The following is a 15000-nucleotide window of genomic DNA, read 5'->3' on the forward strand; positions in this document are numbered from 1 at the left end:
GATGTAGGGCATTCATTTACAAAAGGATTTGGAGATAAGAGGTTTCTGCCCGACAGCAACGATATAGAAAACAACTTTGGTTTGATTGAACAAGTTACACACAGTATGACTACTAAGTAAAATAGTACCTTTTCCACCACTGAGTAGTTAGTTGTTGTGTGTGTGTCCCAGCTCCAAGGCGGTGACCCCTGAACCCCCGAGACCCTCGGGAGCCCAGGGGGGGTCGGGCAGGATGTGTGGTTGCACTGAGTCGTGTGTTTCTGAGCTGGACGGGTCAGCCTGGTTCAAACAACGTTACGACCCCCTTCAACAACCTCTCCTGCACGACTCCAACAAGATGGACGCCAGCGCTCTCAAATGGTGGCTGGTAAGTCTCATGAAATAATAAAGATGAAATGCTACAACTGTCAAAGTAACAGTTGTTGTATGTTGTACACAGTATGTGTAATCCAATATTAAAATTCTACGGTGTACGGTGGACGGTGGTGGACGTCACATACGTAACATCTGGACTTGTGTTGCTCCGATCAACACCGAACGTGGCACAAACACATACCACATACCATGTGGCTCCCATGTGGCCCCCAGGGGCCAAGTTAGGGGCTCCCGGGAGCCACAGGCCCCGGGTGTGTGTGTGTGTGTGTGTGTGTGTGTGTGTGTGTGTGTGTGTGTGTGTGTGTGTGTGTGTGTGTGTGTGTGTGTGTGTGTGTGATACACACAGATACAACTGTGTTTGATGACACATTTTTGTCCATGTCAGCGAGGGCACAGTTCAGTTTGCATTTATTGCTTGCTGATAACTAGCCTGGGCTGCATACCTTTTCGGGTCTATGATCCGGTCGGGAGCGGAAGTAACCCTACGTCACTAGGCGCGTCATCAGGCGGACGGAACTGCAAATCCGGAAAGACTTCACCCCAAAATAGGTCCGTCCTAATAAAATCCTTGATGCGGCGTAGTTTAGCTTATTTTTTGAATATAAATGTGAGTGTACTTTCCGGAGACTATTTAGCGTCTGTATTATCCCACGGGGAAATTCTATTCCATTTAAATAGGGATTGGGGAACCAAAACAAAGCGGCACCGCAAAACCGGAACGGCACAATCCGGAAAGAGAAAGAGAGGTGGAAAGACTGGTGACGCGAGGTTAGCTGATAGCTATTATCAGCCCTATCCACGAGTTTCCCATGGGCACCCACCAACCGCCACTGGCATACAAATGTCCTCTTTGGCATGCCAGATAAAATACTCTTTATGACTGTTATTCTGTGTGTGTGTGTGTGTGTGTGTGTGCGTGCGTGCGTGCGTGCGTGCGTGCGTGCGTGCGTGCGTGCGTGCGTGCGTGCGTGCGTGCGTGCGTGCGTGCGTGCGTGCGTGCGTTTTTCATATTCCTTCCTGATTGGCTTAGATTGGCTTCCAAAGTTTGCAGGAGTGGCCCGTTTTGAACAAAATGCCTCCAATCATGAACGTAGCGTCCGATTGCCGTGAAACTTTGCACACACATTCCCACTGGGCCAAGGAAGAAATGCCACCCTTCATTTTTCAAAGCGGCCTCATGGTGGCGCTATAACAGGCAGATTCACATTATGGCCTATAAATCTTGAACCATAGGTCATACAATCGAAATTATTTTCCCCGTTTTTCTTATTTTCCTACGATTGGCTTTCAAAGTTTGCAGGAGGGGCCCATTTTGTACAAAATGCCACAAGCACCGCTGGACTGATCGGTGAGAAACCTTGAACTTACACTCCCTGTAGGCCAAGGAAGAACATTCACCTATTCCGTGAGAAGAGAGAGGAGAGAGAGATATTTGTCAGGATAGATTATCAGACCATGCCTCAGACCATCAGTGGTTTAATTTCAGAATGTGTCACTTTTTTTAGCCCTCCTGAGAGAGAGAGAGAGAGAGAGAGAGAGAGAGAGAGAGAGAGAGAGTGAGTTGCTGTATACTTAATGATGCTAACAGTGTTGTGAAATGCATTAGTAGATTACATTTAAAAAGGTGCTGACAGCATCAGCTCGGCTACTCTCCCCTGCCAGCTGGCAGACAGTGAGGACAGACCGGACCAGCGGAGCCCAGACACACACGATCAATAGATCTGTTTCTGCTTTGACCTGAGCACCTCCTCTCCTCTCCTCTCCTCTCCTCTCCTCTCCTCTCAGGGACTTCAGCGCAGTGACGGTCAGACTCTGGAGGAAGTGACGTCAAAGCTGTTCCGTATCATTTCCCCTCCCAGCGTGGACATTAAGCCCCGCCCCTCTCGTTGCCATAGTTGCGCAGTGGTCGGTAACTCTGGCAACCTGAGACAGGCGGGACACGGCAGCCTGATCAACTCACACAACTCTGTTATCAGGTACACACACACACACACACACACACACACACACACACACACACACACACACACACACACACACACACACACACACACACACACACGTGTGCACGCACACACACACACACACACACACACACACACACACACACACACACACACACACACACACACACACACACACACACACACACACACACACACACACACAGACACAGACACAGACACACACATACCTCTGTTATCAGAGAGGAACAGACACACACATACCTCTGTTATCAGAGAGAAACTCTCTCTCTCTCGCACGCACGCACGCACGCACGCACGCACGCACGCACGCACGCACGCACGCACGCACGCACACACACACACACACACACACTCACACACACACACACTCACTCCCACACACAGACTCCCTCCCACACACATCATAGCAAGCTCTCTTTCTCTCTCTGCATCAGGATGAACAAGGCGATAACAGCAGGTTTTGAGCAGGATGTAGGGAACAGAACTACGCATCACTTCCTGTATCCAGAGAGTGCAGTGGACGTTCCATCTGGAGTCAGTCTGGTGCTGCTGCCATTTAAACTACGAGACCTGGAGTGGCTCGCTAGCGCCCTCTCTACTGGAGAGATTAAAATGTAAGTTACCCAGCTAACTAACCAAGTAACTCATTCACTCACTCACTCACTCACTCACTAACTCACTCACTCACTAACTTGCTCGCTCGCTCACTAGCTTGATCGCTCACTCACTCACTCGCTCACTCGCTTGCTCACTCACTCACTCACTCACTGTGCAATGTTCTATCTACTGGAGAGATTAAAACGTAAGTTAACCTGACTAACCAAATAGTTAAACAATGTGTGTCTTGTCTATGGGAGTTAATTTAAAATATAAGTCATTTAATCAAGCATATTTAATGTAAATTTCACAACTAACTAACTAAACAATTGACTAACCAAACATAAATAGGAAATATACCAAATCTTCATAACATTTACATTAACCCTGTTGTTTTCATCTTCAGGACTTATATGAGAGTTAAAGACAGAGTGCAGGCTGACAAAGACAAGGTAAAAAATGTCCCCTTGCCACTACGTTTACATTTAGGTCTGTAGATTCATTTACACACTGTATGTGTGTGTGTGTGTGTGTGTGTGTGTGTGTGTGTGTGTGTGTGTGTGTGTGTGTGTGTGTGTGTGTGTGTGTGTGTGTGCGTGCGTGCGTGCGTGCGTGCGTGCGTGCGTGCGTGCGTGCGTGCGTGCGTGCGTGCGTGCGTGTGTGCGTGCGCATGTGTGTGTATATTTGTGTGCGCCGTGTATGTGTGTGTGTATAGGTTCTGGTGGTAAACCCAGAGTTCTTTAAATACACTCATGACAACTGGACGGAGCATCACGGTCGATATCCATCTACTGGACTGCTGGCCATTGTGTTCGCTTTACACATCTGTGACCAGGTGAGGTGACCAGTGACCACACAGCTTTCTGAACCAGTCTATTGTGGTTGTCCTCCAAAATGATTCCCCTCGGCCAGAAGACTCATAATATTGCCCCATTATGGGTGCAACTATTTGTCTTCGTAGCGACTATTCATGGATCAATTACTTTTGAGAATTGTGTTTTCTTTGATTATTTGTATTTTTATCAATTAATCTGACTCACGTGCGCGTGCGCAGGTGTCAGTGTTCGGCTACGGGGCTGACAGTCAGGGGAACTGGCATCACTACTGGGAGGAGAACCGCTATGCTGGAGCCTTCCGGAAGACGGGAGTCCACAGCGCCGACTTTGAAACTGAGGTCATCCACCGCCTGGGCAAGGAGGGCAAGATCCACCTGTATTAACTGACTGACTGACTGACTGACAGATAGACAGACTGACTGAATAATCTGAATGTGGGCGGAGCCAGGTGTCTGTGGGCGGAGTCAAACCTGGTTGCTCTGTATTTGCTCAATGGCACCAGGATGGATGTGGGATTTTAACCTGGTGCCTCTCGAACCACTATAACCAGTGTTTCCAACCTTTTTTATTGTTTATTTCAAGGACCCCCAGTTTGGTATGCATTCAGGCCACGGACGCCCATAACTCTTGAGAGCGTACAAATGGAACCCAATGGACCCACGGGTCCATTGGGTTCCATTTGTACGCTCTGAGAGTTACAGACTGGTCCATTTGATTCCTAACTATGAATCCTATGACCCTCTCGAACCCCCACAAGGACCCCTGGAGGGCCCCGGGCCCCACGTTGAGAACCACTACGCTTAACCACATCCACGGCCTTATCCAGACTGCACATTCTACACTGACCATCACGGCTCATATAGCTTCAGTCTGCAGCCAAACAGTGAGTGCTGGAATGAAGCTGTGAAGGAGAAAACCACAGATTTGTCTTTTTAAAATATATATATATGTATACTGTATATGTTTGTGTTAGGGATGCACCGATATATATCGACCAGATATCGCTATGTTTTCCTCGTTGACTGCCCCGGACATATCGGCAAATAAGTCTCTCAACTTAACTCAAACTTTATTTATATAGCACATTTCCAACGATCGAGGTCGAACCAAAGTGCTGCACAAGAACAAATTAAAATGCAAACAAACAAGAAAGGAAGAAAAAAATATATTAAAATAAGTAATAAAACATTACACAATCTGTTTTATCTGTTTTGACGATTCAATTTTGCGCTGGCTAGTGGCTCTGTTGGTGTACATGATCCTATGTTGGTGTTTCTCTGGCACAAAAGGGGGAATGAATAGCAACGCAAACAAAATAAACAAATATGGTCTATCGGACAAATTGTTCTTTTCAACATCGGTATCGGCCCAGAATTTCCACATCGGTGCATCCCTATTTTTTATAGTTAGTCTTTTTTGTTTTGTTTATTTGTATGTGAATGAAAACAGGTCAAAACAATAGAAGCACTTTTTCCGCCAGAGGAAGTTGTTGGTATCCATGCACACAGCCTGAGGCCTATTCCTCTATCACTCTATTTATCAGAGACGGAACCAAAGGCCTGTAATCTGATTACACTGTCTCAACATCGGGTCCGAGGACCAAGAGTGGTCCAAATGGACACTTACGGGTCTGTAACTCAGAGAGTGTACAAATGGAACCAAATGGAGACGTATTTTGTACACTCTCAGAGTTAAATAAGCAATGAGGGATTATGCAGCGTAGATTTGGGTTCCAGTAGAGTTTAGTTCAAAGACCCCCAGTTTTATATGCACTAGAAGTGCATGTAGAAGAAAGATAGAAAGGAGCATATCTGTTTGGCAAAGTAAAAATATTGTTTTGGTGCAAATGGGTGACAAAAGTATACCCCCCCCCCCCTTGGGACTGCAATGCAATCCTTTGCAGTCCCAATCCTCAGTGTTAATTGAACTCTAGGAGTGTACAAATGGGACTGTACACTCTCAGAGCTACAGGCCTGTAGGGGTAGGGTCTATTTGGAGCCCCGATGGTCCCTGGACTCTATGTTGAGAAACCGTGGTCCATCTATCAGACTCGTAATCAGAGAGGAATCTAAAGGCCTGTGATCTGATAGAAGAGGAAGTGAACTGAGCCTTGTGCTCCTGCAATCAAAGCCAGTCTGGAGTCCATGGAGCCTGGTGCCTTATCAGCCTCATCTGTCCTACCATAGACACAAGACAAGCAGAATGTATGTCATGTGGCTTTTTAAGAGGTCAAAAGGGTTGTCTGTTTTTAAGTTGCTTGATTCAAAATGTTGATATTTGATTTTCATCTGATCATTCGCCTCTTTTGTAAACCCATTGAACTTCAAACTCTATGTTAACCATGGTTAGACTCATTGAAAACACACGTAATAAAATACAATGAATATAAAATATCTAAATATTGAATCAAGCAACTCAATGACTGTCCGGGGTGCACACAAAAGCCTGAGTAGACGTTAAAATGACCCCAGAAGTATTTAAAAGTGAAATGCCCTTTTAAGTACTACAACAACAGCAGGTACATGTTGATGCTTCACTGCTCAGACAGTGTTTGTCTCAACAAAATAGTCTGTCAAACCAAACAACTCTTCCACAGTGTTCAAACGCTCAAAGTTTAGAGGAGGAAGCTGTCATCATAACCACTTAAACCCTGTATGATTTGTTGTACATCTAAGCTTGTAGATCTGCTACTGTTGCCAAATGTTCTCCTACTTTTGCCAAATGTTTGCCTGTTTTGCCAAATGTCCAGCGATTTTTTGCAGAATGTTCGCCTATTCTTTTGTTCTATTACGACATGCCCAGAATAGGGACGCTATAGGTTTCATGTGGTTACAATGTCAGCTCCCTCTTTCTGAAATAGTTCCGAAATACCTTTTGGAATTCCTGCTAAGCGGCAAGCTAGATGGGATTTGAATCATTTTGTTTCCAATAGGACGTGGTTACGCAACGCCAAAGGTATCTTTGACATCTGCTTTATTTTGTGTGTAATTATAGGCGGTAATTACAGACTGTTAGGAGGATCACTTGGAAACTGCGTGAGCCTTACAGTCCTGACTCACTGACGACGTGTGGGAGGAAGCATTTGAACCTTGTGGGAGTCGACCTGGCTGTGTTGACAGAACTGGTCGCAGTAGGACAGAGGCCTTGTTCACACTCTAGTCAAATCCGATTTGTTTCTCTAATCTTTAGGACTGACTGGCCACACTGTTATTTGCAAGTCAGGTCAGATTTGAGTACTCAGACATTGCAGAAATTAGCTGCGAAGCGTTCTTAACTGGTACTGTAGATATTTCCGGCGAGCGACGCAGTCATAAGACGAAGTATAAATCAGGCTTTATTGTCCAAATGTCCAGACTGGGACATATCTTTAGAAATGTACTTTACTCGTTTATGTGTACAGGGCAGCACATTAATGAACAACGCATACATGATGTAATGTAATACCGGATTTGGCAACAATGCTAATTTCCATCCGTAGTCTCCATCATCACATTTTAATCCCATTTCATACCAGCTAGGAACGTGGTTCCAATATGAATAGCAAACATCTGTTTCCATGTGTTTTTTTTTCTTTGCTGTTCAGACCTGATCAAATGTAGTTCCAAACTAGATATAGAATCCGATTTGGGCTGACAGTGTGAACAGAGCCAGAGAGGTTTGCTGTCTGTATTTCCTCTGGAGAAATGTGAATGTAAACAAATCATTTGCTGTCGCTCAGTCACATGTCGTTGCTGTCAGGCAGAAACCTTGTATCTCCACGTTTTTTCATAAATGACTGCCCTATTCATCATACAAGAGTGTCGCACTGTGAGCTTGTAGATCATTTGTTTTCACTATTTAATTTATTTTTTAAGATAACAATAAAAAAGGAATGGTTTTGGACATACAAGGTTTCCACCTTGACAGCGACCGATGCTGTGACTGTGTCACTCAGTCACATGTAGTGACTGAGACGTTTGAACTGTGTTTGCTGTTTTGATGTGACCACTGACACGCACACACTTCATGCTGATGTGTTCACAAGATTTCAGTCATTCTTAAAGGGCTTGATGAACTTTGTTGCGCACCGAATATATCTGATCTTACAAAGCTTGTACTGTAGATCGACTATTTTATAAATCACACTTAATCCAAACAAACAGGAGCAGGACAGGACCAATCAAATCATAAAGCGTACAGCGTATCTAGCATTACAGTATCACACAATTGTATTAAAAATACATTACGGATGGGCATCCGGGGGATGTAGAGATAAAACCAGCCCTGCAGAGCTCTGGGTTTGTCTCTGGCAGAGCTAGCTGGCAGTGGTGAACAGCAACGAAGTACATTTACTTGAATCCTGTACTTAAGTACATTTTTTTGAGTGTCTGTACTTTACTTGAGTAGTTGTATTTTTTGGAAACGTATTACTTTCACTCCACTACATTTCAAAGACAAATATTGTACTTTTGAGTCCACTACATTTCTAGGAAGGGAAACCTGTCACTCACCCTCGGAAAATGTTGTTATTAATGCAGATGAGGAGAGTACTATGAAGCTAACACTAGCTGGTAGGCTAGCTGGCATTACCTCAGGTACAACTATCTCACCTTATAATCAATAATCAGAGTCAGATTATCCATAGCATTTGCCTTTCAGCACTCAGACCCCGCCCAAAACGATACAAAAATTGCACGCACACAAAGTACACAGTAAAATCCTCTGTGGTAATTTAACTGCGAGAGTATACCAATACTTAATGGATACTGATGTGTCAATTTGGTTACATTTTGTACGCTCTCAGAGTTACAATTGGAGACCACTGAGGATTTTACGATGTAACCTGTGTGCTGTGGGTTGCTGGTTTGAAACCCGTCCTGTAACTGTATTGAAAACATTGCCTTAACCTGAGTATGTACTGTACTTATATATGTTACACTGTGTGTGTGTGTGTGTGTGTGTGTGTGTGTGTGTGTGTGTGTGTGTGTGTGTGTGTGTGTGTGTGTGTGTGTGTGTACGTGTGCGCGCGTGCGTGCGTGCGTAAAAGTTACATTGACTTTAACTGTGGCCCCCTTTATAAAATAAAATACAATATTATTGTCCAATCACCATCAAACTGTCATCATTATTGACACTGTGCAACTTTGTTACTAATGCTCAGGAGGAGCCTGAAAAACTTTTAATTTTGATGCGTGTTACACTTTTTTCATAATTATACATATAAACTATTGACTTATTCTCTTTGCATTATTTGAATTAGGGTTCTATAATGAGATGAAAAGGCAGTGGCTAAATAGATCTCATGCCCACAGTGAGACTGTTGGGGCACAGAGGGGGCCCTTCTGTTCTAAACTTCTTGAATTAGCACTCACGTCACAAATGTGTTTCGTTGTGAGCTTTTTTTTCAAATATATACAGTATATATATATATATATTTAATATAGTGTATATAGTGGCTCAGTATTGTCGCACTAGTGTGTATGCAGATGTACTAGTCTAATCATTTAAAAATGTGTAGCACACTGGCATAGACTCTATAGCACATTACGAGTCCATTAGTTTACATTTAGCACTAGTCATTTGGGTTTCTGGTTAGGGTTACGGTTGGTAAAAATATTGACCAGTTATTTTGTATGTCCGTGACAAAAATAAAATATTGATCAAAATGTCCGTCACAAGCTGGCATGGTGATGACCCCTGTTCTGGCTTGACATGTTTTTACCTGAAAGTTAAATTTCAATTTCTCCCCTGAGCAAGCAGTCAGGCTCTATTAGCTCAGTGGAAAAAAATCACACCCTGTGTGAAGGAAGCGGTGCCTTTGATGAGTGGCCTCCTGGTGGCGCTATAATAGGGCAATGTTGAAAGGGTGGCATTTGTGGCCTCAACGTAGTGCAAAGTTTCACCCTAATCGGACGCTGCATTCATGATTTGCAACATTTTGGCCTCCTGGTGGCGCTATAACAGGGCAATGTGAAAAGGGGGGCAATTCTTCCTGGGCCTAGTGGGAATATGCGTGCAAAGTTTCACGGAAATTGCACACTGCGTTCATGTGGTTTGTATGTGTTGCTTCTCGTGCTCATCCGGACGGACGGACGGACGGACGGACGGACATAACACACAGACACGGTCAAATGTAGAGCGGCTGGCACCGCTAAAAATCAGTGCAGGAGAGAGAGACCCATGCAGGTTCAAATCCTGGGTGGAACAGGAAAGTTACATAGTGCAGCTCTGAGACACTGTTTAAATAAATCCTTTACTATTAAAAATACACTTTGTACATTTTATGTTCTACCCTGGATTTGAACGCAGGTCCCTTGTGCAAGTGCTGTACTTGAGTACAATTTTGAGGTATTTGTACTTTACTTGAGTATTTCCAATTTCCAATACTTTTACTTCTACTCCACTACATCTCAGAGGCAAATATTGTACTTTTACTCCACTACAATTATTTGAAAACTTAGTTACAGTACTAGTTACTTTGCAGACATTATTACATTATAAAACATATCACTTTAGCCCTATTCTATACCTAGGCTATTTGAAAATAGCCGATCTACAAGCTCAAGCGTTGGGAGATTATAGATCTGCTATTTTCAGACATTTTAGTACTTTTACTTTTGGTACTTTAAATACAGTTTTGATACCAATACTTTTGTACTTTAACTCAAGTCAATTTTGAATTCCGGACGTTTACTTGTAAACAGAGTACTTCTACATTGCAGTATTGATACTTTTCCTCAAGTAAAACATTTGGGTACTTTTTACACCACTGCTGAAATGTTTACCACTGAGCTGATAGATCCTGCCTGCTTGCTTTGGGAGAAATAGAATTTTGACCTTCAGGCAGTACACCTTGTTAACCAGTAGGTGTCCTATCAGACCACAGTATTGGCTCTATGCACAGCAGCCATATTATCGCTTCCTTCACAGGTGTTACCAGTGATACTAATGAAGGCTCTGTTCCATTTAGTGTAGCACAGTAGTTCTCAGATTTTTGAATTTCAGTTTTCCACGACCCCTGTAAAATCTCTTGGGAGTTTGGGTGAAAATTTCACTGGCTACATACATACTCCTACACCAGTATGCCTATCAGAGCATAAGGACCAGGCCAGGGTTTGAAGTTTTGTAAAATGATTTATTCGGAATCCATGTACATATGAGGATGAACAAATGTGGCGATGATGATTGAAAATGCATCAAGTGGACATTCAACATGGAGTACTAGCCAGCAGCACCTCTTCCCCCTTCAGACAAATGTTTGGTCTGACACTACCTGGGCCTATATAGACCTACCTCAGGTGTGCCAAATTAGGCTAAAACCAGGCTCCGCCCACCACTAAGTGAAATGATTAGAACCACAGGATCCAACTCCACCCACCACTCCCAGCAAGAGAGTGAGAGGATTTTCTACAACCCCCATTTGGTTCCATTTGTACACTCTCAGTTACACACCCGTTAAGGGCCATTTGGGAGTGTTTTTTTTTTACTTCTACTCCAGTGAGCCAACATGCACAATATCAGCACCCTGACTCCGTCTGACCAGAATGGAACAGAGCCTTCATTAGTATCATTGGTAACACCTGTGAATGTCTTACAATATGGCTGCTGTGCATAGAGCCTATTGTATTAACATACTCCACCACAGTGCTTCTGAAAAGTTTTCATGTCAAGGACCCCCAAATTAATGTATTTGGCTTCGGACTCCCATCTGAAAATAATGTGTGCCAGGGACCCCATACAAGATGTGTGTTGTTAAAATGTTTCAAAAATAATAAATGGTAAAAAATAAATTAATAATAATAAGAGTAAAATGTAAACTGATTTTGATGCTATATTAACACATTTTTGACCACCCCTCAAGAACCCCACTTTGAGAGCCACTGGTGTAGCATACAAATTTAGACATTTGATTGCCTAAAAAATTACATAGTGTAGCTTTAAGTATACGGAAACACAATGTGACATTGACTGATTTCAGATTTATATTAATTTAATAAACTTTTGAAATATCTTGTCAAAATTTTCCTAACTATCAATTTGCTGGGGACCTCCTGGAAGCCCCTCAAGGACCCCTGGGATTCTCCGGACCCCAGGTTGGAAAACCCTGGTGTACAGTTATTGTAGACGAGTTAAAGGGGCACACAGAAGACACATTTGATGTCTCCCCGGGACCCAAACTATGAAAATAGCCGATCTACAAGCTCACAAAGTCCATTTGATATTTTCACTACTTCTTAATTATTATAATATTCTTTTCCAATTTATCGAATTTCTTTCTTTTTTTTTTCTTCCAAAAATGTTTCATTATAATCATTATTTAAAAAATAAATGTAGGAAAAAAATAAATAAAGGGATATTTACTTGCGACTCATAAAAATTGATCTGCGACCCAAAAATGGGCCCAAGCCATTGTTTGGAAAACACAACCATTTATTTTACTGGTAATTTTGTTCAACATAAATGAATTGTAACGTCAACATTCTTGTCGTTTTGTTGGTACAAACATGTTTTTATTCTATTATTCATAATTTCATAAATCATATTGATTACATTGGTTGAAACATAACACTAATATAAATACAATCAGATAGAATATTTCTTAGTGTTATTAAAATTGTTCTGTGTGTCTACGGTATATGAATATATCTGTATTTAATACAGGAACTCAGTTTAAAGGTAAAATAAAATATTTTGTTCAAATTAAATTCAATGTATAAGTGTAGATAGGTTTGATCGTTAAAAGACATGGTCCGGGCACCTAGGCTGCAATGCAAGCCTGACAGTATGTCGCGAGTTCGAATGCCGAAACCCGACGACCTTTGCTGCGTGTCACTCCCCGTCTCTCTCCCCATTTCCTGTCAATCTACTATACTATCAAAAAAGGAAGAAAAAGAAAAAAAAGAAATACATGCTGATATCTTAAAGAACTACTTCCTATGTGTCAACACTCATGACTACAGTCCAGATTTCATAAACAATAATTCTACAGTAAATGTAACTAAATGATCAGCCATCAAGTCATTGTTCTACATTTAACCATATTTTGGGGCGATCATTTGGCAAAAACTGCCAATCTACAAGCTCACGCACGACATTGTGGACCTTCGGCACTGGATCTATTGGAACACAGGTTCTTTTTTACATTTCCTGAAGACTTAGACAAACGACATTTCCACTCGACTGCGATGATATATTACATTTATTCTCTGTGTGTGTGTGTGTGTGTGTGTGTGTGTCTGTCTGTGTGTCTGTCTGTGTGTGTGTCTGTCAGTGTCAGTGTCAGTGTCTGTGTCTGTGTCTCTCTCTCTCTGAGTCTCTCATCCATTGACTATGAGACCAGAGATCTGTTGAGGCAGGGTGTAGAGGATGAGAGCCAGGAACAGCGTGAGGATGGCCAGGATGACCAGAGCGATGATGTACTTCTTGTACTTCCTCCAGATGAAGAAGACAAACGTCTTCAAAGGATTCACGAACCACGAGAAGGACGTTTTAGGACGACTAGAGGAGAGGAGGGGAGGGGAGGGGAGGGGAGGAGACGTTGTTAGATTTGATATTGTATTGATAATGTAACATAGTTAAAACTATTCATTGGCTGTACATAGCCTACCGGGTTGTAATGGATTCACATAAATCTGATTGATTCGAACCGTTCCCGAGTACGATTGCCCTCTCCCCGCTGGCCAGCATTCACATTAGTTACGTTTTTTCCATACCCGAGTACACTTCAATTCAACTATACTGTCATCTACTGCATTGTGGGATATGTGACACTTGCCCTCCTAGGCATGGGACAAAACGTTCTGTCATGTCATTGGCTGTCCTTCGGACGATCGGAGCCAATCATCAAAAGATCGCACAAACCGCCCACATGTTGACGAAACACCCGCATTCCGGACAGGCATTTAAACACGTAAAACAAGTACTTTGTAGTTCATCAGAAGGAAGCTAAACAGTGTCAAAAGTTACAATAAACCACCCGCCGCATCTAAAATAATAGTTGTATTAGTTAGTGTATTAGTTAGTTAGAGCATGCACGCGTACAGTAAGTGTGTGTGCATGTATGCACGTGTGTGTGTGTGTGTGTGTGTGTGTGTGTGTGTGTGTGTGTGTGTGTGTGTGTGTGTGTGTGTGTGTGTGTGTACTTTGGCTTGTCCAGGGGTTCTGGTTCTTTTCGGGCCCGCCCCACTGGGTTAGCCTCCGCCTCTTCTAGTGTCACCAGCTGAAACTCTGCCTCCACCTTACCCTGAAATGTAAAAATGATAGTTATAATAATAATAGTAATAATAATAACAACAATAGTAATACTAAAAACAATAACATAAAAAAATGTGCACCAAAATGGGGAGTTGCGTCATAATCCAAGGAATCCTGGGGGGTTTTGAGTGAGTTTTGTACAAAATTTGTAGGAGCAGTAGCAAAAAATGTGTTTTGATACGCTAAATAGCAGAACATTTAATCTGTTAATCTGTGAGTTTTGGTGCGTCATGATCCTAGGAATCATGGGGGAAACATTGTTTTACACTGTTCAAGAGTTATAGGCCAAAATGTGAAGTGGGCTGTGAGGTCATGAGGTCAATTAGAACAATGTGGGGTGGATTTTCTTGTGGCATTTTGTGCAAAAAGGGTCATTCTGGAAGCCAATCGTAGCCAATCGGAATGGAATATGAGAAATCTGACAGACAGGCCCGGATGTAGCCCAATTTGCGCCCTAGGCAAGCTTTCTCTGACGCCTATTCAGTCTCCACTTGAGTCTAAACATATGCCTGCTGTACCTCCTCCACTCTCGCTCCTTGTCAAATTAGTGTAGCCTAATTGGGTAGTTGCGTAATAATCCAAGGAATCCAGGGCTCAAATATTTTTTATTGTATGACCTACGGTTCAAGAGTTAAATGCCAAAACTTGAATCGGCCTGTTATAGCACCACCATGATTAAAACAATTTAGCATTTTTATCTTGGCCCCCTGTTTCACGCCGATTGGTTCAACTGTGCCGGAGATTAGCTGTGTACACACACACACACACACACACACACACACACACACACACACACACACACACGGACACAGACACGGACGGACACACGGACGGACACACGGACACAGACACACACACAGACCCACACACGCACGGACGGACGGACAGACAAGCAAAACATAGTCTCCAGCCTAGCGGAGACAAACATCATCATCATCATCATCATCATCATCATCGTCATCATAATACCA

The 15000-nt window shown here is 42.9% G+C and overlaps 2 protein-coding genes across 4 annotated transcripts in view; one reads left to right on the forward strand and one right to left on the reverse strand.

Annotated features, from left to right (window-relative positions):
• Window positions 1-8497, forward strand: part of st3gal8 (ST3 beta-galactoside alpha-2,3-sialyltransferase 8) — a 19273-nt gene extending 10776 nt beyond the window's left edge. Inside the window, exons 4-10 of one of the 2 annotated variants that reach the window (XR_014601119.1) lie at window positions 172-367; window positions 2161-2351; window positions 2798-2977; window positions 3367-3412; window positions 3676-3795; window positions 4015-4679; window positions 6791-8497. Coding sequence is in view for 1 of the 2 variants with exons in the window: in XM_084062113.1 (XP_083918239.1) it covers window positions 172-367; window positions 2161-2351; window positions 2798-2977; window positions 3367-3412; window positions 3676-3795; window positions 4015-4179 (898 nt within the window). In the remaining variant the exon portion in view is untranslated. Of the gene's footprint in view, window positions 1-171; window positions 368-2160; window positions 2352-2797; window positions 2978-3366; window positions 3413-3675; window positions 3796-4014 lie in introns of both variants that reach the window. The other variant, XM_084062113.1, reaches the window with a different exon arrangement.
• A 3728-nt stretch (window positions 8498-12225) lies between these two features.
• The window catches only part of fer1l4 (fer-1 like family member 4), a 62640-nt gene continuing 59865 nt past the window's right edge, over window positions 12226-15000 (reverse strand). For both annotated transcript variants that reach the window (XM_084063154.1, XM_084063153.1), the window contains exons 48-49: window positions 13918-14018; window positions 12226-13273 (exon numbers count right to left, since the gene is read on the reverse strand). In XM_084063154.1, coding sequence (XP_083919280.1) covers window positions 13093-13273; window positions 13918-14018 — 282 coding nt within the window. In that variant the 3' untranslated portion in view covers window positions 12226-13092. The remainder of the gene's footprint in view (window positions 13274-13917; window positions 14019-15000) is intronic.

This window comes from Gymnoscopelus microlampas, assembly GCF_963454915.1.
Source record: "Gymnoscopelus microlampas genome assembly, chromosome: 7".
NCBI lineage: Eukaryota > Metazoa > Chordata > Actinopteri > Myctophiformes > Myctophidae > Gymnoscopelus > Gymnoscopelus microlampas.